The 25,579-nt window shown below is 43.2% G+C and overlaps 2 protein-coding genes across 2 annotated transcripts; one reads left to right on the top strand and one right to left on the bottom strand.

The window, feature by feature from the left end:
* Positions 1-7,394: 7,394 nt before the first annotated feature.
* LOC118388719 (dnaJ homolog subfamily C member 14-like) lies at positions 7,395-19,635 on the top strand. The gene is made up of 8 exons (XM_035778102.1): positions 7,395-7,717; positions 8,317-9,891; positions 10,209-10,315; positions 11,980-12,099; positions 12,431-12,591; positions 14,135-14,240; positions 15,979-16,293; positions 16,798-19,635. The coding sequence occupies exons 2-8, from the start codon at positions 8,590-8,592 to the stop codon at positions 16,814-16,816; spliced, it is 2,130 nt and encodes a 709-aa protein (XP_035633995.1). The 5' UTR covers positions 7,395-7,717; positions 8,317-8,589; the 3' UTR covers positions 16,817-19,635.
* Positions 19,636-19,762: 127 nt separating this feature from the next.
* Positions 19,763-25,536, bottom strand: inpp1 (inositol polyphosphate-1-phosphatase). The gene is made up of 6 exons (XM_035778111.2): positions 25,387-25,536; positions 23,875-24,092; positions 23,645-23,705; positions 23,242-23,448; positions 22,847-23,015; positions 19,763-20,481 (listed from the first exon to the last, which is right to left on the bottom strand). The coding sequence occupies exons 2-6, from the start codon at positions 24,076-24,078 to the stop codon at positions 19,953-19,955; spliced, it is 1,170 nt and encodes a 389-aa protein (XP_035634004.1). The 5' UTR covers positions 24,079-24,092; positions 25,387-25,536; the 3' UTR covers positions 19,763-19,952.
* Positions 25,537-25,579: the final 43 nt, after the last annotated feature.

Genomic DNA, 25,579 nt, shown 5'->3' on the forward strand with positions numbered 1-25,579 from the left:
AGGGCAGACAGAGTGGTCAGGCGGGCGGGCTCAGGGTGTGAGGGTGCATGCTGGTGGCAGGAAAGTCAGGCTCAGGAGATTGAACTTGGTATAAAACGGACCAGTTTAATAAGTGCTCAAAAACTCAGAAAACCAAAATATACTAAATAAAACAAGTGGGTACAAAACCCGTCGCACACCAGAGCATATCTTGCACAATGCTTACAAACAAACAATCACCGACAAGGACAATGAGGGGGAACAGAGGGTTAAATACACAACATGTTATGAATGGGATTGGAACCAGGTGTGATACATGACCAGACAAAACCAAAAGAAAATGAAAAGAGGATCAGCGATGGCTAGATGGTCGGAAACTTCGACCGCCGAACGCCGCCCGAACAAGGAGAGGGACCAACTTCGGAGGAAGTCGTGACCAAGGGTCAGGACAGGCAAGGGTTAAAACCAGGAGGACGAGAAAAGAGAGACTGAGGAAAAGGAGGAGATGAATACAAAAAAATGCTGGTTGACTAGACAAACAACATGAACTGGCAACAGACAAACAGAGAACACCGGTATAAATGTAAACAGGAGACAAAGGGCTCCTTCGGGTTTAACTCAGGACACATGAAAGGGGGGGTGTATATGAAGGGTATGGGGCAACAGAAGATGAACAGCAGAGGGACTAATAATTTTAGAGATGGGAAACGGCCAATAAATCGGGGAGGGGGAGTTTGCGGGATTCCCCAGGAGGGGCAGATCCCGGGTGGATAGCCATACCTTCTGCCCAAGACGATACCGGGGAGCCGGGGGTCTGATGGCGAACCACTTGTCTTCGATACCTGGAGGTGATCTTGAGGAGGGCCGACTGGGCTCTCCTCCAGGTACAACGACAGCGGCGGACAAACATCTGGGCAGAAGGTACACCAACCTCTTCCTCCTGCTCGGGGAAGAGCGGGGGCTGATACCCCAGGGAACATTCAAAGGGCGATAGGCCAGTGGCAGAGCAGGGAAGGGTGTTGCTTGCGTATTCCACCCACACAAGCTGCTGGCTCCAGGTGGTGGGGTTGGCGGAGACCAGGCAACGCAGAGTTGTCTCAAGGTCCTGGTTGGCTCGCTCCGACTGGCCATTGGACTGGGGGTGGAACCCAGAGGACAGGCTGGCCAACAACCCAATGAGGGTGCAGAACGCCTTCCAAAACTGGGACGAGAACTGAGGACCCCGGTCGAAGACCATGTCCACAGGCAGTCCATGGATCCGGAAGACGTTCTGCACCATGAGCTGGGCCGTCTCCTTGGCCGAGGGTAGTTTGGGGAGAGGAATGAAGTGGGCGGCCTTGGAAAACTGGTTGACCACAGTCAGGATGGCAGTGTTGCCCTTACTCTCAAACATGACTGGCCATGATTGTTTTGATTGTTTTAACTTGATTAAATGACTTAAATGTAAATTAAATGGTTTATGTTGAGTATATGTGATTTTGTACAAAGCCACATTGTCTCTATCATGTCCCTCCTTCGGGTCACCATGTAGGCGATGAAGCATGCTGACATGTTTGAGCCCTCTCAACCAAATAAGCAGGGCCGGTCCTTGCCTTTCTGCCGCCATAGTTGAGACCAAAAAATGATAGTTGAAAATACTTATTTTCATGATGTTGAAATATTTTACAAACGTTCAAAATATGTATTTTCTGGATGTTGAAATCAGGCTCATTTTTGGTTCTGAATGAAATGTGAAAATAAGTAATTTATAGACATCTATGTTTGGGCCAAATCAAGGCTGGTCTAGACCAAACAAAATCTGAACCAAACATAGACGTCTAAAAGGTGTCGGTCCTGTACCAAAAAAATACGTCCAAAAGGTGTTGGTGTCGGTCCGTGCTTACTGAGGTGTAGCTTACCGTGTTGTCTGATATTGAATTTTATGAAAGCACATCTATGTGGTAAGCCTACCATTTGTAAAACACAAAAAAACATATCCAGACAGGACCAAAAAAAGACGTCCAAAAGACGTCACCTTATGCTTACTGGGGTGTAGCCTACCATGTTGGCCTGCAATAAAATTTTATCCATGTAGTAGGGCCACCATTTGTAAACCAGGTAATTGCATTGGTTTATTAGTCCTGATTTCTGTGACTAATCAATTTGGCTATTTAAGCTCTGAATATCAGCTACCCAACTTTATCATGAGCCTATTTGCAATATGTTTACACAGCAGGAAATGCAGAAGTATTTTATTTTTCATTATGATCAGCTTGTCAAAAATGTGCAGATACAAACTTGAAACCACTGATCATGACAATGGGGTGAAACGGAAAGTTTTTGACGGAAAGTTGGTGGAGCACCGCAGAGTTGCTTCTCTCCAACAGCATCCTGGAGAGGCACGCTGGGAATGGACAAAGTGGGCACTGCTTAGGGCGACATCAGCGCTCACCTAAGAAGCCCATATGCCACTGGTTGAGAGAAATTTTCGGTGTTTTTGGGCAGAATTAAGTGAGGTTTTATGTGTTGTTGTTGGAGGTGCGGCTTGGCCAGTTTAGCTCAGAAAATGCCGCCTCGTCACTCTGCAGCCATCGGTGGCCGCCTAATCCTGCCTAATAAGCGGGCCAGCCGTGCAAATAAGCAATACTTTTTTTCTAGATATCAAAATACATGTGTATGAAATGTATTACTTTGTCTGTTAGACCTATAGTACACTTTCCTAACATTCAAATAATAGTAGGCCTATTAGTTGAACCAGATCAGTCAGATTTAGTTTTGAATACGAAATAATGATTGCTCTCTTAAAATATCAGATTGGCTATTTTCAAGTTCGTCATACATGTAATTGTGTGAATATAGATGATATTTTTAGGTCTTCTGAGGCAGAGGACACCCACAGTATGTTCAGTCCATCCCTCCTATCCATCCATCCCCTGCCTGTCACTGATTGACACAAATCCCCTGGAGAGTGAGCTGTGCCCACTGCTGGTTGCAAGCCCCCCTTTCCTACCTCTCTCTTCCCCAGACCTCCCCTTTCTGAAAGCCCTGGTTGATCTCACAGCCCACACAGACTATTCGCACACACACACAAGTACACACTCTCTCTCACACACACAGACACAGACTATTCTCACACACACAAGTACACACACTCTCTCTCTCTCTCTCTCTCTCTCTCTCTCTCTCTCTCTCTCTCTCTCTCTCTCTCTCTCACACACACACACACACACTCCTTGAGGAACACACTTTAATACAGCATCCGGAATGGGCAGAAATAGGCTAGAGAATGCAATGCACCGGGGAGTGTGTGGGTGGGTGGAGAAGGCAGACATGAGAAAATGGATGGTGTTTGACAGTAGGAAAAAGTGACTGCATGATATCCATGTTTGCATTGTTGAATAAACAATGACTCGTTTTGTTTAAATAGGGAATAAGTCAGAAAATAGTTAGCCTATTATAATTCTAGTCTTTAAATTATTATTTAATTATTAGTCCTTTATAGACTAATTTGAAGATAATTACTTAAAGATAATACAATTGCAGACCCATATCTTTTTGTTTATATAAAGAGAAACATTATGATTAACGCCACATTCATCCACATTTTCTTTGTACTCAGTTGCCATTTAAAGTATCATTAGAAACATTTTTGAGCGAGCGTAAACATGTTCTTGCAAAGATTGGGTTAATCTTGGGGAAACAAGGTTGTGGTTTGTGTACCGTTGGCAAAATGTCCTTTACTATTAAAGCCGTAGGCAAAGTCATTGGTCATATTCCCCCTTGCATGTGTTGTTACTTTACTTTCATTAATCTGATGACTGTTATTTATCTAATCAGCTAACGATTAATTGAATCACGTAACAATTAACTCATTAGGATTTGGGGAACCACGAGAGCGTTCTTTAAAGAGTTACCATCTCCGGAATTATACTCTAAAGATCTAAAGATTTTGAAAATCCTCGTTTTCTCTTGGTAGACAGGGCCTTCTTACGCTTGTAAGGCTCTGATTGTCCAAACGTGGTTCCTCTGTTGTTCTCCTCTGCTGGTCGTCCGGTATCCGGTGACTTGTCATGTAGTCCTGAACAGAACTACAGAGTTTATTCTACTTACATTCCCTCTGGAAGATGCTTATTTGAAGATAGGCTAGCCAGCCGTGTCGATAGTTCCCAGTGGGGTTGTTGAGAGTAGCGTACTACGGTGATTTGAAAAGAGTAGTAGAATGGTCCCACTTAAATTCACTTTCAAAGATACTTTACTTAGGACAGCTAATCAGCCTTACCAGTGATTGTCTGGGAGGTGACTTTATTGTCTCTACCTCGTGTTGAGATTCAGAGTTCAAACCACTTTAAAGTGAGCTGCAGCTCTACGTCTCTCTGGCCTAATATGTTAATTCTTAACCCATCATTTTATACAGTTCGATCAAAAGGGTGGTTCCGTCAGGCTGACACTGTCACATGGAATGACGCTGGAAAGACGAAGCAGCTACAGGGAGTCAAACATTTAATAAGGAACGGACATGGAACGAGACAGGGACAGCGTCAGCAAACGAGTAACACAAACAAAAAACTATTAATGCAGAAGCAGGGAACGGAGCAAGGGGACTGACAAATATAGGGGAGGAAATAAATAGCTGATGACTGAGTCCAGGTGAGTCCAATATCACTGATGCGTGTGACTAGGGAAGGCAGGTATGCGTAATAGATGGCAGGAGTGCGTGATGCAGGGCAGCCTGGCACCATCAAGCGCCGGGTGGAGGGGAAAGGGGGGGGGTGAGAGGGAACAGACGTGACAGACGCTCTCTGATCTCACTTAAGGGGGTGGTGACTACTTACCACTCACATCCCTCTCTTAACAAAAACACTTTCATCATTGTTCATATACTATGCACAACGTAGAGGATGGACATTTTGTAAATGTAGTGTGTTACAGTATTTCCTTTATAACAATTTTAATGACATTACAAAATAACAACCAAACTGACATCAGAGTTATTTTAGGTTACCTCTGACCATTCCCCACGTTCTCTGTTAGAAAGATTGTTCCATTATTCACTTTAGAATGTGTTAGAGTTTCCGCAGGAAAATCTGTGAAACAAAGGCACATTCCTTGGGTGAATTTGGACAGAAAGAGACCTGAATGTTCTTTCCTTGATTTACAACAGGGCGTGAGCTGTCAACCCCACCAGTTCCCTTCTCCCCACCTCTGCGGGTGAGAGGGGGTCTGGTTGAAGTTATTTATTTCAAAGCTTATCTGACCAATTTGGATCCTCACAGAACAGTCATGACACATGCATCAACCGATGGTTGCATGCCATGTCATCAACTGTGTCATTGATTGATATATTGCAGTTATCCCGCTTTCAAAACAGCTGGGATCTCGGAATCTCAGACTTCAAACTTCCGTGCTTTCAAAACAACTGGGAACTCTGAAAAAAATTAGCTCAGACTGAGAAAAATCGATTTGAGCGCTCATCTAACTCGGGAACTCTGGCCTCTTTCTAGAGCTCCGACCTTCTGACCTGAAGATCACTGACGTCATGATTTGAGTTCCCAGTTGTTTTGAACGTGGCATTTGCTGATACGTAAAATACCCATCCTTTAACGCCAAACACAGGAGATGAGAAGCAGGTACAGGGAGGGAACCATTTAGTATAGACAGACATACAATGGAACAAGAACAGCATCTGGACATAAACATGACACGACAAACAATGCTACAACAGGGAACAACCCAGAGGAGCAGACATATATGCAGGGGCAATCAACAAAGTGAGGGAGTCCAGGTGAGTCCAGTGAGCGCAGCTGAGCGTAATGATGGTAACAGGTGCGTATGATGACGGGTAGCCTGGTACCCTCGAGCACCAGGGAGGGGGAGTGGGAGCAGGCATTACATATCCAGACGTTGAAAGAATGGGCATGGGTCAGCAATGCTTGGGCAAAGGAACACGCTGCAAATATCTGCCGGGTGATTGGTTGACCTTTCTTGAGTGAGTGAAATCACTCCGAGCCCAAACCAAAACATAAAACATGGTGGACAATTTCTCTCGCCTCGGATTTAAAAACAGTAGTAATCATCAACTTCAATGACAGTTATCTTAAAATTAAAAGATATATCTGATATTCTCGCACCCCAATAACATTGTCGCAGAGGAGGGATTGCAATGTGCACACACTGGCCATGCAATAGCCAACTAGTTAGTTAATAGTTAGCTAATCGTGGACACCAAACGACGACATTAGCTAGACTCGTGAGCTCATGGGCACATGGGCTATAATAATTAACTGGTTAGCAGTGGTGTAAAGTACTTAAGTAAAAATACTTTAAAGTACTACACCATGGGCAACACTAACTGGTGACTAGTTCTCTTTCAGACAAATATGTTCAACTCATAGTCACTCATAGTAACCACCATATTTAGGAGGATAGAAATATTACTGAAATGTAGCTAGCTAGGCAGTAGCTACTACTGGCCAACTAATTGTGGATTACCTATTATTTGATACATTTAGGTTTATTTACTCATATCAAGCAGCAGACAGTTTGTGGAAAGGTACAAATAACAATTTGTGGACTCGTTTAATGAATGATCGGACAGTGAAACTTACATTTATTGATAGCTAGCTGGTGAAGCTTTCATTTATTCCCAATTAATTAAACTGAAGCTAGGTTTCCCAAATCATATTTACTGCTCATGCATGCGAGCAAGCAAACGGGCATCTGTGTGACGTCACATACCAAGAAGTCTCAACCTATCCTCCCGACGCAACTCATGAATATTAATCAAATCTGTCAAGTGATTGGTTGAGCCTTCTTGGGTGCGTGACATCACTCTCATTTCTCTCATCCTTATGAAATTTTTGCACTTCTTAAAATATATGCTCATTAGGAGTCAATGCATATTATAGGGATCAGCTATGTTTATTTTACTGTAATACGATGTACAGAAATTTGTGTAAGGTGCAATGTGTATGTCCAATATTAAATTATCAGTGATGATGCTGGGGGTGTAAACTCTGTGGAGTTGCTCCTGAGTAGAATGGGACACAACGTACAGGGTTTAGTCGGTGTAGGCCGCCATTGTAAATAATAAATAATAATAATAATTTCTTAACTGACTTGCCTAGTTAAATAAAGATACAAAAAAAATGTGATTTGTAGATCAGTCAGTCGGCATGTCAAACAAACCCAATATCTGTGTGGCTTCTCATGTCAAAATGAGTCTATCTTTAACAATATTGTCAATGTAACATTATTTGCTTTAAGGAACTATTTTCATTTTTATTGTTTTGTTCGATTGTTAAACTAAATTCCAAATAAAATGTTACGATTTTCGACTAGTGTATTGTTTTTTACCATCGTCATTGGCTGACTTTTATTTTGAAGGGAAATGGCCGAGGTCACGACACGGCCTTATTCTTGCTTGGTAGTGCTTATTCTTTCTCGCGTATCAGTAGTGGTTTATGTGAGGTGTCTGCTGCCCTCGGAAGTGAAAAATAGTAAGACAAACAGCAAGGACAGCGATAGCCAGGAACAAGATAATTAAAAAAATATAATATCTGCATAGGCAGAACGAAAACACTCTCCTAATACAGGATAAGAATAGTTTCATACACAATTCAATAACTACATTTTCTTTCTACGACTAGAATTTCTGTTTGCCATATTTGGTCAATTTGAGGAGCAGCTACAGGGCTGGGGTTAGCCACTTCGAAAGGAAGACTACATTTTATCATCTTCCCTTCCTTTACGGAAGAGAAAAGTGAGTTGCACTGGCTGTCATCTTTCCCAATGTTATTTCCGTCAGTGTAATCATTAAAATAGCTCAAATAATATTATCAATAATCCGCCGTTAAGATGATTTAAATTGCATTAGCTACAGTAGCTAGTTAGCTAAACACGAGCAACTAATAATGTTAGCTAGCTGTTAGTCTTGAGACAGTTGGTCATTTTGCTCGCGACGTTGGCGACATAGCTAATTTGCTAGAACCGAAGAGTGCCCACAGTATTCTCTGATATATTCCATTCCAGTCAGTTATGGTTTTAGAAATTAATTATATTTCTAGCTAGTGCAACTACTGACAACCAGAGAGCTTTAGAGTTTGGTTTATCTTTTCAAAATGTCGGCGATGTGAAGCAGCTCGTTGAGTGCTGCGGTCATGTAGCGTGCTATGGAGAATATTGATCAAGGCAAACTACAGTAGAAAACACAATTGATAATAACAATGATACATGCAGATACTCCATATCCTATTTAATGTCATTTCTTTGTGAGCTTTGCCTTTAGATTATACCCTTTGTTCTAGTGCAAATAAAGTGAAAGTGTTAAGGCTAATGTTTAAACTTGCTTTCTTTTCACAGGCAATAACCAGATACAAGATGAGGCCAGTTGTGCCCAAGGATTGTAATGATTGATCCTTGATCCAATGCCTTCAAAGTTTCTGCGTTGGACAGGCTACCGTGGACAATGGCGCCTGCCATTCCAGTATTATTCAGCCGTCCTTATCTGACACTTCAGCCCTGCTGAAGTGTAGTGTCAGAGAAGGTGCGGTCAGTGAGAATGGGTCAAGGTCCCTACCTGCCGTGAGATTGGAGACTTTTTTTTGGCACTTTAATCAAGAGACAGGGCTGAAGATGGAGAAAGGGGTGGCTGAGAGCGAGATGGAGGAAGAGACATGGACTGTAGAGGCAGCTGAGGAGAGCCCTGAAGAGCTGCCCTCAGGTGTTCCTACCCTCTTGTCTTCCACCTCCATGCCTGACCAGTGGGAAGTCAGAGGAGATGAGGAAACTCATCAACCAGTTCCCAAAGAGGACATGACAGACTATCTCAAAGCTACCCCTCAGGATATCCCGACTCCAATCAACCAGGACTCAGAAGAAGCAGAGTATTGTGGGATTTCAGAGGCCAAAGAGGATGAAGTCTCTCTGAAACAGGAAGGGGCGGAGCATGTGGTCAGAGAAGGAAATGAGGAGACTGAGGGTGGAGATGAAGACGAGAATGGAGGAGGCCGAAACGAAGTCGGGAGGGAGCCTGGCATGAACGGGGAGTCTGGATGGAAGAGCTCAGGGGCCGGAGGGAGGAAAAGCCGTTTCCGGAACAGCGGAGGAGGAGTGGTGGCAGCCTCCGAGCAGAATACCCAGGCTACATCATCATCCTACCTCCCGAAAGGGTCCCTGTCATCGGGTGGTGGGAGGCACAAGCAGGCCCGGAGGCGCAACCACCACCACCACCAGGGCCGGGGCCGGCGTCAGACAGGCACCCAGCTTACCTTGGCCTTCAGGGAGCTGCTGTCAGAGTCGCTCAGCCCCTGGTGCATCTCCTGTATCCACATGGTAGTGGAACTCATTGTCTCTGTGACCCACCGCTGTGGGGTGGCCGTGGAAGCCGCAGGGGTAGCCCTGTATGACCTCGGCTCACAGCTGCTCAACAAGGTCACAGACGTGCCGGGAATGAAGGCGGACGCCCGGCGTGTGCTGGAGAGGGTGAGTTGCGCTGGAACGGTCTTGGTGGATAAGAGCATCCGGTCGGTGGAGTGGGTCTGGCAGGTCTCCCTGACCTGCTTCGGACTCCTCTGTGCTGTGGTGCTGCTGGGTTCCCAGTGGGTTCGGTTCACGCTCGTCCGGCTGGGCGGGGAGAGGGGCCAGCGGTGGTGGACAGCCATGCAGGACTCCAAGGTCTGGAGAAGGGTGGCCTCGCTGGTGCAAAGGATCAGCGGCTGGTTCAGGAGGAGGAGAGGCACCACCACCCAGGTGCCCCCTTTCACCCCAGATTCTCCCGGTGGAGCAGTTAGGTACCAGCCTGGGCAGGAGCTGGAGAGACTGCTGGCGCTGGCTCAGGTCCCTGAAGAGGAGCTGGACCCTTTTATAGTGTTGGGGGTGGAGGCCCACGCAACTGAAGCTGAGCTAAAAAGGGCCTACAGACAGTTGGCTGTCCAGGTGAGTCTAAATGAGATGGGCATTACATTTTATGAGTACAGGTGAATGATAAAAATTAGTGGAACTGATCAACTGGCGAGTGTGTAGCCATTATGGTCAAATAATTTCAGCTTTGCCTGTCAGAACACATGCCAAAGCATTTTTGCCCGTAGCTCTGCCTGGCTGCATGTATCTTTGTTGTTTTATATCCACAATATAAAAGTAATCAGAGAATGACTAGAGATAGCCAACCTGTTGAGACTTCCTTAGTTGCTCTAGCACATTATCTGCACTGCCCCTTACATCTGTCCATCTTTCTCTTTTCCTTCCTCTCTCAGATCCATCCAGACAAGAACAAGCACCCGCGCGCTGGGGAGGCCTTTAAGGTGCTCAGGGCTGCCTGGGACATCGTCAGTAACCCAGAGACACGGAGGGAATACGAGCTGTGAGTAGAAGACATCCTAACTACTTGATCAGTAGTTAAATCAAATGCCAGAAACTATGATAAAATGACTGCACCTTCAAGAAAAAACATCTGTTAGAACTCAGGCCTCTCACAATAGGTAATGTCTTCATCTGAAATTCCTAACTGGTTCTTAGTAGAGGTCGACCGATTATGATTTTTCAACACCGATTCCAATTATTGGAGGACCAAAAAAGCCGATACCGATTAACCGGACGATTTTTATATATTTATTTATTTGTAATAATGACAATTACAACAATACCGAATGAACACTTATTTTAACTTAATATGTTACATCAATAAAATCAATTTAGCCTGGAGTAAATAATGAAACATGTTCAATTTGGTTTAAATAATGCAAAAACAAAGTGTTGGAAAAGAAAGTAAAGTGACATGTAAGAAAGCTAACGTTTCAGTTCCTTGCTCAGAACATGAGAACATATGAAAGCTGGTGGTTCCTTTTAACATGAGTCTTCAATATTCCCAGGTAAGAAGTTTTAGGTTGTAGTTATTATAGGAATTATAGGACTATTTCCCTCTATACCATTTGTATATCACTAACCTTTGACTATTGGATGTTCTTATAGGCACTTTAGTATTGCCAGTGTAACAGTAGAGCTTCCGTCCCTCTCCTCGCTCCTCCCTGGGCTCGAATCAGCAACACAACGACAACAGCCACCATCGAAGCAGCGTTACCCATGCAGAGCAAGGGGAACAACTTGCTCGCTCAGAGCGAGTGATGTTTGAAACGCTATTAGCGCGCTCTAACTAGCCAGCCATTTCACTTTGGTTACACCAGCCTCATCTCGGGAGTTGATAGACTTGAAGTCATAAACAGCGCAATGCTTGACACACAACGAAGAGCTGCTGGCAAAACGCACGAAAGTGCTGTTTGAATGAATGAATGTTCTTGGGCCTGCTTCTGCCTACCAATGCTCAGTCAGATACTTAGATACTTGTATGCTTGTATGCTCAGTCAGATTATATGCAACGCAGGACACGCTAGATAATATCTAGTAATATCATCAACCATGTATAGTTAACTAGTGATTATGATTGATTGTTTTTTATAAGATAAGTTTAATGCTAGCTAGCAACTTACCTTGCCTAACTGCATTTGCGTAACAGGCAGTCTCCTTGTGGAGTGCAACGAGAGAGGCAGGTTGTTATTGCGTTGGACTAGTTAACTGTAAGGTGCAAGTTTGGTTCCCCGAGCTGACTAGGTGAAAATCTGTCGTTCTGTCCCTGAACAAGGCAGTTAACCCACCGTTCCTAGGCCGTAATTTAAAATAAGAATGTGTTCTTAACTGACTTGCCTAGTTAAATAAAGGTTTTTTAAAAATCGGCAAATCGGCGCCCAAAAATACTGATATCCGATTGTTATGAAAACTTGAAATCGGCCCTAATTAATCGGCCATTCCGATTAATCGGGCGACCTCTTGTCCTTAGCATGGTATAGTCAATCTAAAGGCCTGTGAGATGTTTGGTTTAGTTCCTCAGTAACAGGATACATAGAAAATACATGCTGTGAGTAGATTACTTAATTAAAATGCAGGAAACCGTGATCGAATGACTGCACTGAAGGCCGATGGGATGTTTGGTGTCGTTGATATGGCGTTGACTTGTTTGCCTGGTCCTCTCAGGAAGCGCATGGCACAGACGGAACTCTCCAAGTCGATGAATGAGTTCCTCACCAAACTGCAGGATGACCTGAAGGAAGCTATGAACACCATGATGTGTACGAAGTGTGAGGGTAAACACAGGTATGTCACTCAGACTGAATTAATATCTGTAATATCTAGAAAAAATATCATACATTTACAACCAACACCCTGCAGACTTTTGTGAAAGTGAGGGATTTGAATAGTAATATAATTTACCTGCACTGCAGTCTTGTCATTTACATTATTTACCTAAATTAATATGGTGACTACTCCCAATCACTCAAATTCTATTTATACATTTTGCTTGCTATTAAATCTTTATTACAGAAAGGAAACACAAGCATAGGCCAGACACAAAGAGCATCCCATTCTGCATGGTTTAGTTTATGTTGCTGACTCCTCTCCCCCTTATTACTCCCTGTGTGTGCAGGAGGTTTGAGATGGACCGGGAGCCTGCTGAGGCGCGGTTCTGTGCAGAGTGTAACAGACGCCACAGCGCCGAGGAGGGAGACCTGTGGGCCGAGTCCAGCCTGCTAGGCCTACGCATCACCTACTTCGCCTGCATGGATGGCAAAGTCTACGACATCACAGGTACTGGATTAACTATGGCTGTGTTCACGAGCGTCAAAACTGTAATGCATTGTGGGTACATTTTGAGTAGTTATTTATAATGCAAGGTGATTTGTAGATCAGTAAGTCTGCAATCGCTAACTGCAATGCGGTCACTGTCGAACAAGCCAATTCCTTTGACAAGCCGTGTAATTTTATTACATTTTTTATTTAACCTTTATTTAACCAGGTAGGCAAGTTGAGAACATATTCTCATTTACAATTGCGACCTGGCCAAGATAAAGCAAAGCAGTTCGACACATACAACGACACAGAGTTACACATGTAGTAAAACAAACGTACAGTCAATAATACAGTAGAAAAAGAAGTCTATATACGATGTGAGCAAATGAGGTGAGATAAGGGAGGTAAAGGCCAAAAAAAAGGCCATGGTGGCGAAGTAAATACAATATAACAAGTAAAACACTGGAATGGTAGATTTGCAGTGGAAGACTGTGCAAAGTAGAAATAAAAATAATGGGGTGCAAAGGAGCAAAATAAATAAATACAGTAGGGGAAGAGGTAGTTTGGGCTAAATTATAATGACACCCACATGGATAGTTTGGCTCTCATCGATGCTAATGCCATAGCCTTTTGTGTATTGATTTAAAGATGCACTATGCAGAAATAGCTCCGGCATTTCCTGGCTGCAAACATTTGAATAGTTAGGCTAATTTCAGTTTGAGACAAAATAAGCAAGTATAGTGTAGAGAAAGAAACATTGTACCATCTAAACTGTGAAATATATTTTCAATAATAGATGATGAATTTATGTGCCAGACCATTTCTGCGTGAATGTTTATTGGTCATTAGTGGCCATGTTTTTTGAGTTGCTAGACTGGAGAAACATAATTTGTAAGAGCTTGGTGATTGGTCATTCGGTGTCAGAAGAGTAGCGTCTTAAGTGTTTTTCACACAATTCAAAATGGCGGAAAATCCATCATGGCGGACCTTAAGGGTCCTTGAGGCAAATGTGTTCCTTGTGAGGGGAGGGACCTAAGTACCAAATGTCAGGAGTCTAGGACACTCGGTAAAGGGGTGTGACCTTTAAAAGTTTGCATTTTCGATCGTTTGTTATAGTGCCACCGTGTAGCCATTTGGAATGGCATTGCATGATTGGGTGTGGCGCTTGGCCCTTTACCATCTTGCAAAGTTGCACCCTCCTGGGCCTTACATCTCACAAGAATTTGCATTTTTTTCACCAAATCGCCAGAAGGAGAAAAATAATAAACGGCAACAAATACAATAGGGGTTTCACCCAGCTTCGCTGCTTGAACCTCTAACAAGCCAACTGACAGGCTCAAAAGCTCTACAACTAAATTAAATTCTAAGCTATCAAATAATGTTATGTTTCAAGTTTTTGTCACGTGCACAAGTACAGTGAAATGCCTTTTCTTGCAAGCGCGTTCCTGACAATGCAGTTATAAAGACGCCTAAAGTCAGACAGACTGTTTCTCCTCCTAGCCGCTTGCTTCAGTATTGTCACATTGATTATTTTGTCACCTTCTCCGCTCTCACCTTTCAGAGTGGGCCGGCTGCCAGAGGATAGGCATCTCTCCAGACACACACCGCGTGCCCTATCACATCTCCTTCGGCTCCAAGAACAACAGTAGCTCCACGCAGCGCCACAGGTTGGTCCCAGGTTAAGGAGGGTTGCGTTCCAATAATCTCATTTTCCTCATGAAGTCTGCACTCTTTAACTACTTCACACAAATGTAAAAGCATGGTGTAGGCATGGGCCAGAAAAATGGTCCCCAACCTTTTTTTTTTACATTAACATTAACCTAATAAAACAGCTATGTAGAAATTAGGTTTGTGCAGTAGGCCAAATACATTATCACAGCATATTGGATATATTCCTGTCCTGCCAGTATTGTTTTTCTCAGACCATATTATATATCAAAACTCAAGCTTTGATAACAAACTAGATCAGTTGGTGTAGCACTTGCGATACACAGCTGAGCATAAATTGAAATAATTAGCTAATAATTATCCATTTTATTTTACTGGACTGATGGTTGTGCTTTCAAGACAACTGGGAACTCTGGAAAAAAAAGAGGTCAAAGATGCAGAGTTTCCGAGGATGACCGTTCAAAACGATTTTTCCCAGTCGGATCTCGTTTTTCCAGAGTTTGCAGTTGTCTTGAACACACTGAAGGCAGAAGTCTGAGATTCCCGAGTTCCCAGTTGTTTTGAACATAGCATTAGTCTAAGTGGAGGGAGGGAGAGTGCAGCAGAGGGACTGCCTCTCATGGTCCCTGCTCTCTCAATTCCTTTCCTCCGGTGAGACTGACAAGAGAGGGGACACAGTCTTCCTCCTGATGGTGAAACTCGACTCGCACTACATCTGCCTCAGGCACAAATTCATGTTGTTCCTATGACCAGAGAAAGTGAAATACTCTTCGATATTAAAATGGACACAACAAGCTGCTAATAATAATAAAAACGCAAGGCTATCGATACACTTGGCTACTCATTCATTGCAGCTGCAGCGCTAGAGGAAGTAGAGAGAAGAGCGTTTTGTAATAGTGTTGAATAAAAAGTGTTGACAGCGCTGAATAAAATATATACATGAACTCACTCATAAGAAAAGCAGCTCTTTGCTGTAGTCTTTGACAGCCTCTCTCTGGTCATGGTTTGTGGACGCTGTAGGTATGCACAGTGGTTTGAGCTGTCTGATTGGCCAGCACAGTAGGTGTACTTGATTTAGCCACAGATCTCCTGGTCTGCCGGGTAGACAGTTTGTCTTTTCAGACAAATGAAATGGTTAAAAATGGGAACACTTTGCCTACCTGGTGCACAGGGCTTCTGAATAAAGTGCACCTATCGCCAACAGCGCAACACAAAAAAAAACAATACTGAAAAGAGTTCGCCTTTAATCGTTGGCTTTTCTACAGAAATGTTTGGTGATCAACTAGGAATGCCTTGAAGATCAACTAGTCGATTGCAATCGACTGGTTGGTGACCACTGGGCTGAAGAGTTTCCATATACCAGTCATTTTCTTTCAAATCCATTAAGGGAACAAGTGCATGTTTCGGGAGAAAGGAGAGATTATTGGGACTCAACCAAGGTGTTATGTGATCGACCCCTCTAAATGAGCACATGCTGTGGTCAGTGCAGGTGCTTGTGCAGGTGCTTGTGCAACTATCTCATTATGACTTGCATCAGGGTTAAATATAGGCTAGATTAAAATGGAATGAAAGGCCACCCAAGGCTCTGATGAAGCCTGTTTGTCCCGTGAATAAAACTCAGATCTATGTAGACGGTGAGTGCTCCTATTTCTTTATTTTCCTGGAGTCACCTGTTGAAGTGTCTTGAGGTAAAGAATGTTTTTAGAATGAATGTTACTCTGCTCCCATGCTTTCCAGGACACCTCCAGGCCCAGAGCACCCTCCTCCAGGCCCGGCCAACCCCGCTGACCTGCAGAACTTCTTCAACCGCATCTTCCAAGGGGGACCTCCCCCTGACATGGCTGCCAATGGGGGTTTCTTCCCCTCAGGACCGACCCCCCACCAGCCCTCTGGTGCTGGACCCGGACCTAGTGGACCTTTCTCCCCTCCACCACAGACTGGCTTCTTCATGCCCCCGGGAGGGCTCCGACCGGAGCCCAGTGAGACGTGGGCCGATAGCGGAGGCAAGCCTCCGCCCCGCAGGAGGCGGAAGGTCCGCAAGCCCTTCCAGAGGTGAGAGCGGCCATTGTTATAACGTGTCATCGTAGCAACATGGGGACACTCAACACACGGCCATGTCTGTCGACGAGCCTGGACCTCCCCCTACTGTACATAAGTTGAAGGATCAGTCAAACTCAGGAAGATTCACACGGGTCAGGGGCTGCCTCATGTATCAAAAGACTGACAATACAGACGCAATGAGCCAGAGGTTTGAGTCTGGACCGTGTAGAAGAAGACGGAACTAACTCAGAGTTGAAGTATATTTGGGGTTAGGAGGTGACCGTCTTTTTGCTTCTCCCCCTCACATTGTTTTTTTTGTTGTCGTTTTTTTTCTCGTGAAACAGCTGTAGCAATGCCACTGATGTCACACGCCTATTGCTAACAATGCAAACACATTTCCTTAGGTCTTACTTCCCTGCACAATCCTGCATCATTACATGCCATTGGACGCTTATGTTCTTGACACGTTTGTAATTATTTTTTTAAACAAAAAAAGGTAATCTATTCTTGCTTCAGGTCTTGGCGAAGACTGTGAAACTGTGTGTGTTCGTGTGAGAGGGGACAGGGCTGGAAGAAGCCAATCAGAATTTATGAATTCCTGGTTCGAACGGCTCAAGCTACATCCTGGGAGAAGACGGTCTCCAGAGAGAGGGCTGGTCTGCCCGTTACTGCTTTGACACACCCATCCTTCCGCCCATTGCCTTCTTTGATCAATTGTTACCTGGTTAGATTATCATTTGAGCAACTGATTTTCTGCCATTTTTATTACTTTTAATGAAGTTAGAGTGAACGTTTGCATAGTTGTGACATTTGTCACTATTGGAAAGTAAGTTGGTGAGTGAAAGTTATCTCTCTGCCAAATGTAGATATCAACTCTGTCTAGAGTACAGTGAATACTTTAATCTGTCTCTCAACAAATTGAATCCCACGTAGAAGCACTATGATGAGGCGTCAAACTTAAGCAGGTTCACATTAAAATTAAGACTGTTATATTGTGAGAGTCAAGGACCTAGGCTATTTACTGCTTTCAGTCTCTAAGTATTGGTGTTATTGTCTGGAAGGCATCCTATGGATCAAGAAAAGGCTGGTTTCAGCTCCTAATTGCATCTCGGCACCCTTTAAAGATTGGAGGTAACAAAGTTTCCATTGAGAACACAATGACTGTGCAGTGTAAAAGATTAGTTATCAGAGGCTACTCTTTGACATTTACTTTCCAACTGTTTAAAGGTTGATTGAAAGACAGGGGAGCTGAATGTCAACAGTAACAGTTCTTTTACCACCACATTTTATTTCAAAGAAAAGCTACCACTGCCTTTGCTTTCACCCCACACCCAGACAATATACTCCAGATTGAAGAGGGATGGAGCGAACAGAATTCAGATCTCTAACAATGTCTCTACTCATTATGGCAAATCATTGTTTTTCCTGTGGAGATGGCGTATTGGAAATAAATGTGGTAAAATTGTCTAATTCCTCTTAAATGTTAAGAGGTCTGGGGCAATATGAATCAAGCTTCTCAGAGCTGATCTAGGATCAGGCCTGTCCATGAAAAGGCTAAACTGATCCTAGATCAGTGCTGCTATTCTCAGACGCTTAATGAATACAGGCCCTGGTATCAGTTCCATTAGCCTCTTGTTGGTTGTACTTTTGATTTGTCATTCTGTGGATGTTGGGAGATTAAGTGGTACCTAGGGTCCCTTGTTGCACATGTTTATTTGCTCTCTTTACAGTGAAAAAAATAATGCAATTGTCCACATAATTGGAGGTATTATAGGAGGTTTAATTTAATCTCAGTTTTAGGCTGAATTGCTTGCGCTGTCAATTATGTTTTAGATACCCTAGTTGACTTGAGAATGTATGGCTTAAGTAGCAGCCTAAAACGGCAAGTCAACTAACGGCTCCCAGCGTGGTAGAGCTGGGGGACCTGCTAATCCCAGATTCATTTAATTTTTCCCCATTATATTTTTAAACAGTATATGCAAAACAAAGATTGCAAAAAATCTGACAATCGGGGGTTAAATGTGCATTTAAAAAAAATATGTTTTGGGGGGGTAGGAAAGTGTGAGTTTATTGCAATTGTGAAACATCACTGTTCAGTTGATTTTAGCTTTTTTCTGGATTTCATAGTAAAGTTGATTTCCTACAGCTGGATGAATGGACTTTCATTGTTTTGTGAATTACGTGGATTGAATTGTGTCTTAAAGTTACAACTCACAAGACAGGAGAATGCTGTGTCATTCCAATGGAGCAGAAACCAAGGGACCTGCTAATGGCCCTTCTGGAGCACACTCATTCATTTAGAATTTACACTAGATCCCACCCATTTTTATACACAAGTGGTGTGGTCCACAACACAACTTGCTGGTCCTATAGGATGGCTCTGTTTTTCTGATGGAAGACCAAAGAGACACCCGGGACAGTAACATTTAGGGCTGGATTCAATCCGTATCACCTAAGTTCAGCGCAATAGCGTGCTTGAAATTGAAAGGTTAATACCGACTGAGCCAACATATGCAGTGTTTACCGTGAATGCAGTCTCCGTTAATGCGGAAACATTGCCTTTAAAATGTAAATTGGTGTACAACTTAGCTATTCAGTGCTATGGAGTGAATCCAGCTCTTTGTAATGACTACACCTTTGGACTACTGTTTCCCACTAGCCTCTGGGGTGTGTCAATGAAGTGGTGCAGGTGATGGTGGAAAATAATCTCCTCCACAGGTTGACTTCTATTGAACAAACCTGATCCCATAACAGAGCAAAACCCTTGTGAACCTCATGACCTGGTTTACCTGTTTTCTACATTAGCTCCAGAAAGCCACTGGGCATCGCTACGTGACAGTTCTTCCCCATTCCCTCAAAGGAGTTAATCCTTAATTTACAGTAAACCAAAAATGAAACAGGCACTTCATGTCTTTTTCCTCCTCTGACCTGACTTATCCGAAGTCATACAGCTAGCGCTATGGAAACAGTGTAGAACACACCTCTCTTCCATAAAAGGCCTTTTCTGGGCCGCTGCAGATTCCAGAAGCCAGCTTATTTGAGTTTTCTCCGCTATCACCTCACACACCATTAGTGCTTCTGTCAAAAGGGAGACACTGGGATATTTACTAAACACCTCCCTCTCCCACAACTTCAACTGGGTCATCAAGAGATTCTCTGGTAGGTCCAGCAGAAATCCTTAACAAATTAAAAGGGTTATTACCATTAGCCATATTTTGGTATGACAGACAAAAATCATGTTTTATCTGTGCAGTGTGTGCTACTGTTTCCTGAACCATGCCTGTTCCCATTCATACCTGTATCTTTCAATTCTGATTATCTTTCTTTGGGATAAATGGGATACTTAAAACAGCACTCCGGTCTTCCCTGAAGTTTGATTTGCCACCAACACACTTCTTGACAATGAGAGAACCAGTAACTAAAATGACCTTCCATTTAGGTATATCTTAATATTTTACAAAACACCTTTAAACATACCAACTACTGCAGTTAGTTTAATAACATGTTTATATTCCTTCATATATTTACATTTGCAAATATATAGCTGTTAAAAATAACTTGGACAGCGTAGTTGATAGAAAAACACCACTGACCCTCCAAAAATAGAATATTAAGCAGCACAACCTTATAAGCAATGATACTTGTGCCCACCATCATCAGCTACTCTTCCTTTAAAACTTGCCCTTCAGTTCCCCAATAACCCTATGGAGAATTTGACAGTTGAGATAGGCCACCAGGCCTCCCTGGTTGGCCCAGTGGTCTGCCCCAGTGCTCTCTGTGTGGGGTTGGTGGTAGGTCAGTTCCCCTTGGTCCTGGTGCCCCCCCTGACAGTGGCTGGAGCCAGAGGAGTGGAGGCACTCTTTAAGGTCCACCATCCCCCCACCCAGTGCACGGAGCAGGGCATGGGGGCCACAGGAGTCCCACTTGAATGTGCTGCCCTCTGAGAGGACGTAGACGTCAGCCAGGCCCAGGATCACACACAGGATCTTGTATCCAGCCCCCGAGGCGTACATCAGCCTGTCAGGCCCGCACAGAGGGGCCAAGGCCTCTTTCACTGCCTGCTTCTCACTGGAGCTCATCACCACTGAGAGCCCTGGTCCTCCCGCTGCTGTCGTCTTTGCAGGTCTGTCTTTAGGTCTGAGTACTGAGCAGGCTTTGACGCTCCCACACGACACACCCCAGAAATGCTTCCCCTTCCAGCTGCAACAAATATGTACATCACATCAAACATGTTATTGACAAAGGCAGCTTTTTTGGTGAAAACTGAGCATTATTGAGTATGTTATTTCTGTGTCAGACAGGTTTAATTATAATTGAAAATAAAAACGTTCCAATACTTAAATTGGTAACAATGAGTTATTTGAATCAACTGAACTGAAATAGCATTGACCATAACCCAGTGGCCTCATAACAATTGAGTAAATTTCACACTAAATATCTGCAACATTTCTGAAAAGAATAAGTCAAAACATATTGAGATTTATAAACTTGCCGCATGCCATACTTGCACATATTTCCCATTATAAATCAGACTTGTCGTAAACTATGCGCATCGTGAACAAGCATTATAATTCCGCCTGGAAAAAGCACATCATTTAGCTTTTATAGTGACAATAACCCCCTTATTTTCTGTTTTAATTTGGAACTTTTGAAATTAGGCCACAGCAGTTTCTAAAAGATAGAGCCATGGCAAATTAGATCAACTGTTCTCAGGAGTGTTGCTACCACCCCCCAGTGATTTTGCTGCAGCAAAGGAAAGGAGTGACTATTTCTGAAATAGTTCGCTTCCCGCGAATTCTGAAACATTGTCGATGCCCACTACAAACATTTGAAATTACAAGGTGAACTGTGAATTCTATTGTTATGTTTTAATTTTAACCGCGCTCCTGATCATATGGAGCAAAATATTTGAAATACCTTATTTACTACTGTGAATTAGGTCAGATTAAATGAGAGATGGGACGAATTGTATCCTAATTTGTTGAATAGGCTTCTTTGGGAATTTGAAACCATCACAGTCAGAAAAGGTCAGGAATTTATTCTGAAATGATCAGGAAATAGATTCCTATTACTATATATTTTTTAGATTGCAAAAATAAAATAAATAGATCTCCGCTCTTCTCATTAACGACAAATTATTGAATATTGTTATATTTTTCAGTTTTTGGGGTTTTATGAATAAGCTACCGTAGTCATCATATCCCCCATTTGCCTGCTTGCAATGCAAAACTTTAACCACCAAAAATTGTGTGCTTTCATAGTCTAAAGTTTGCACGAAATTAAGCACATTCTCACATCAAGTAACATTTTTAGAAATACCTACTTTTGCGTTAAAACTGGCGAATGCACGTTTTGGGGTATATTTTGTACATACGCAGCGTTTATAAATGATGCCCCTGGTGTCAGAACTGATTGCTGTTCTGGTTCTATAGCAGGGATCTCCAACCTTTTCTAGCATGAGAGTTACTTTTAAAAAATGTAACCTGTTGTGAGCTACTAATGCTTTCAAATAGGCACATTCTTCTCTACCATGCAACTCATCCCTGGTTACTGTAGCTAATAAAATAATGGTTGATAAGGCCCCATTAAATTAAATTCAGTTCTCTCTGTTTTATTTTTCCTGGTTTGGGATTTTTAAAAATGTTTTTAGACTCTCAATATTACAATTATTCATAGAGTATCAACGAAAATGGATGTCCATGTCAATGCTTAAATCACATCAGAACACCATTTCTGGATTAAAAAGTAACACATTTAGATTTTAGTGTAATTCCCCTTTAATTGCACATCTGGCAAAAGAGGAATGTGTAAATGTAGTAATGTTTCTGCTGCTAGGCCTACTGTCATGGCAGAGTTTCCAAAACAATGGCCACCCAATTGATACAAACAATTATCATTTATAGTTCTGTCAGGTAGGCCGGGCGCATGCTCGCTGACACGGTCGCCAGCTGTACAGTGTTTCCTCCAACACATTGGTGCGGCTGGCTTCAGGGTTAAGCGAGCAGTGTGTCAAGAAGCAGTGCGGCGTGGCAGGGTTGTGTTTCGGAGGACGCATGGCTCTCAACCTTAGCCTCTCCCGAGCCGTACGGGAATTGCAGCGATGGGACAAGACTGTAACTACCATTTGGATATCATGAAAAAGGGGTATAAAAAATAACAATAGTTCTGTCAGGTAAGCCTACTTTGCAGTTAACATCTAATTGAGATGATTTTGGGGGAAAGTCTTTCTGTCTACCCACAAAACGGTTATGATTTGCTTTGCTAACTGGCTACATATGGAGTGATTGACAAATGCACATACCATACAGACAGGGCCATATTGCTGGAAATGAATTTGCAGTTATTGTGTTATGTTTGGCTTTTTAAGCAAATAGTGGTTAACCAGAGTTGGGATAACGTCAATGTGGCTTTGATTTGATAGTAGCAGGGAGCTTTATGTTTATGACATTGCGATGGAAGGACGCATGTACTTTTAGAATTGATTGGCGAGCTACTCATTAGGTGGGCTGCGAGCTACTGGTAACTTGTGATCTACCTGTTGGAGACCCCTGTTCTAGAGTCTCACCCTGTTGGGTCTTTGTGGTTGAAGGGCTGGTTGATGACCCCCATGACGGGTTCCCCAGTAGCGCGGAGGTAAACCCCGATCAGGACCAGGGCACACTGCAGACCTGACGGACAGAGACGCCCCTCCACCGCCGCCTCCTCACGACCTTCAATGTATTGGCTGGTGGCATCTGAACGACAACCAAACCGATAGGAACAACATACATACAATGCCATGCTTATAACAGTGTTAAAGGACAAGGAAAAATCTCTCCCATGGTGTAGGTGTAGTAATTACACCATACAATACAAGTGGATCTGCTCAGTGCTAGACATTATCCATAATTTACATGAATGTATGTCTACGGAGATACGACAAATCTTGTTTTTAAATAGTGACTCTAGGTCAGGTGTTACCGATGGGGTCGATCCAGATTCCCAGGTCAGAGGGGCTGAGGGGTATGTGGAGGTCGTCTGTCCCCGTGTCAGTGAGTGTGAGCTTAGCGTCCTGGTGGATGGCACACGCCAGGAGAGTCGCCGCCGTCTGGTCCCCATCCAGCACTGTGGCCAGCAGGGCTGCGGTCTCCTTCTCTGTCCCACACACTGTGACTATCACACTCTCCCCTGGGATGCAGGCATGAATGCACACACAGTCAACATTTCATCAACAGGTTTACTGTTATTAAAAAGTACATGTTGCATTGTATTATGTTGCGCTTATACCAATGTTATAACCCTGTTATTAGTCATGTACCTGCATTGTATTAACATATTGTTACATAGTAATACGTTTTACTGAACTGTGGGTGTTATTACTAACCTAGTCCATTCTCAAACTTGTTAGACTCCTCTCCTTGTATGTGGTCAATCATTTCAGGAAACTAAGGTAAAACAGGATAAAACGAGTAGAGGGTTCATTAAGATTGCCAAAATCATTTGATTATACTAGAGAGGGATATGCCACAAATCCTCCAGAGGTTTGCCTGGAAATATTTCAAACATGAAACAATCCTCATCATGATAACATGAGAAGTGTTTTGGTTCCTGTACCTGAGCTCCAACATCATGGCGGATCATCTCTTGGATCACAACATCAGCCAGTGTCTTGAAGTCCTGGACAAACTTCTTGTTCTTATCCACTCCAGTCTTCTCCTGGACCAGCAGCTGGAAGAGAGGGGCCTCCTGCCTGCACACGCGGGCAACGTTGGCCGCCTTCTCTGCCACACGCAGCAGCAGCTTCAGCAGATCAGCCATACTTGACACCTGACCTGTAAGATATAGAGAGACAGAGAGAGATGGCCAACACCGTTAATACCTGTGTTGGCTAGCAGGGCCTTAGATAGTACCTTAGATATGGGGTCAGAGATAGTGGTGGTTTGTTTCCCCCAGAAAATTATGCTGTGAGTGGCTGACCTAAGGGTTTACAAAATGTCCTTGTGACCCTCCAGATAAAAGTGACAATGATTAGCCACAGCCTTGTAGGCCATAGCTTCTCTCAATGGGGAAAGGATCTTGAAGATGTCAAAGACAAACTCTGTAGAGGTTGTAAAGAAGCAATTAACTGGGTTACCTGGGGAGGTCTGATCTGATATTGATAGTTAATGAATGTATGTGGCCTGCCTCTGAGTGCATGCCTAATTATAGCCTCTGTAATAATGAAACTAGGACATCTCTATGTAAGTGAGAGCAAAGAAAAATAATGACCCCCATTCAATAGCCTGTTTTATAAAACCATGCACTCTCTATCCACATGCAAATAAGTCCAATAGCCTAAAACTGATATGTCTGTTTGCTCCTTATTATCAATGTGAAAAGTATTGGCACTTATGGAATTTGGGTAAATTGAGTCAGCTGTGTGGTTGCCCCATTGGACTGGCAATATTTTTTTTTACTGAATACAGCCAAAGTTTTACTCTGGTTATGGTACTGCAAACACGTAATGTTTTAAGACAAAATATTAACATTAAAATATAATATTGTAATTCTGTAAGAGTTAAACTGATTACAGTCTTGTTCAAATATGACAAGAGTTCATGGTCAATAATAGGCAACTGACACAGGGGAAACAATATCTTAATGTCACTTCGATACAGAAGTTACTTTTCCTTAGCAGGATAGGAGAGCATGCAGCAGGTTAGGAAAATTGACGTAGCAGGTGAGGAAACTCAAGTTAAGGTTAGGAAAAGGGTTAGGGGAATTGCTTTCCTAACCTGCTATGTAAATAAATCACTTTTTATCGAAGTGGCGTGGAAAGAGTGTGTCCCATTGACACAGAGAACAGTGACGCAGAACAGAAAAGCAAGCACGACCAGGCATATAAATGCTTAATCATTTCAATTCAAATATTGCGGTCAATCCATCCAGAATATAGGCTACACTACGTGCGCATATTTCACGCCTTTGTAGTTGATTACATTAGTGAAAAAACCTAACCCACTCGCCACTTGAGTAGGCTATTTGAGCAACATGGACCTAGAAATAAAGTTAACGTGTTTATATAAACAAGCTATCAACAGTGAACGCTACTTTATATAAAAACATTGTAATTTATTTGACTCTTACCGGGAAATGTTCCGGCTGATTCGTATTAGGGTATTTTCTCGTCTAACGCCCTTCAAAGCTGAGCTGTCACGGTCCAATCTGCTTAATGTTTCCTGTGTCAATGCAGGCTAAGGATGTTTCTGAATGGGTGTAATGCCGTGTGCTAGTCTACAGTCGGCTACAATAAAACAAATAGGCTACGGGCGACAATTCA

The sequence above is a fragment of the Oncorhynchus keta genome, chromosome 10 (genome assembly GCF_023373465.1).
Source record: "Oncorhynchus keta strain PuntledgeMale-10-30-2019 chromosome 10, Oket_V2, whole genome shotgun sequence".
NCBI lineage: Eukaryota > Metazoa > Chordata > Actinopteri > Salmoniformes > Salmonidae > Oncorhynchus > Oncorhynchus keta.

What these genes read in the sequence shown, in the direction of transcription:
- LOC118388719 (XM_035778102.1), top strand. Translation starts at nt 8,590, where the DNA reads ATGGAGAAAGGGGTGGCTGAGAGCGAGATGGAGGAAGAGACATGGACT. An exon ending in AAGTGTGAGGGTAAACACAG is followed by an intron (nt 12,100 to 12,430) that starts GTATGTCACTCA and finishes CTGTGTGTGCAG; the next exon opens with GAGGTTTGAGATGGACCGGG. An exon ending in CAAAGTCTACGACATCACAG is followed by an intron (nt 12,592 to 14,134) that starts GTACTGGATTAA and finishes CTCACCTTTCAG; the next exon opens with AGTGGGCCGGCTGCCAGAGG.
- inpp1 (XM_035778111.2), bottom strand. Translation starts at nt 24,078, where the DNA reads ATGGCTGATCTGCTGAAGCTGCTGCTGCGTGTGGCAGAGAAGGCGGCC. An exon ending in CAAGTTTGAGAATGGACTAG is followed by an intron (nt 23,449 to 23,644) that starts GTTAGTAATAAC and finishes CCTGCATCCCAG; the next exon opens with GGGAGAGTGTGATAGTCACA. An exon ending in AATCTGGATCGACCCCATCG is followed by an intron (nt 23,016 to 23,241) that starts GTAACACCTGAC and finishes GTTGTCGTTCAG; the next exon opens with ATGCCACCAGCCAATACATT.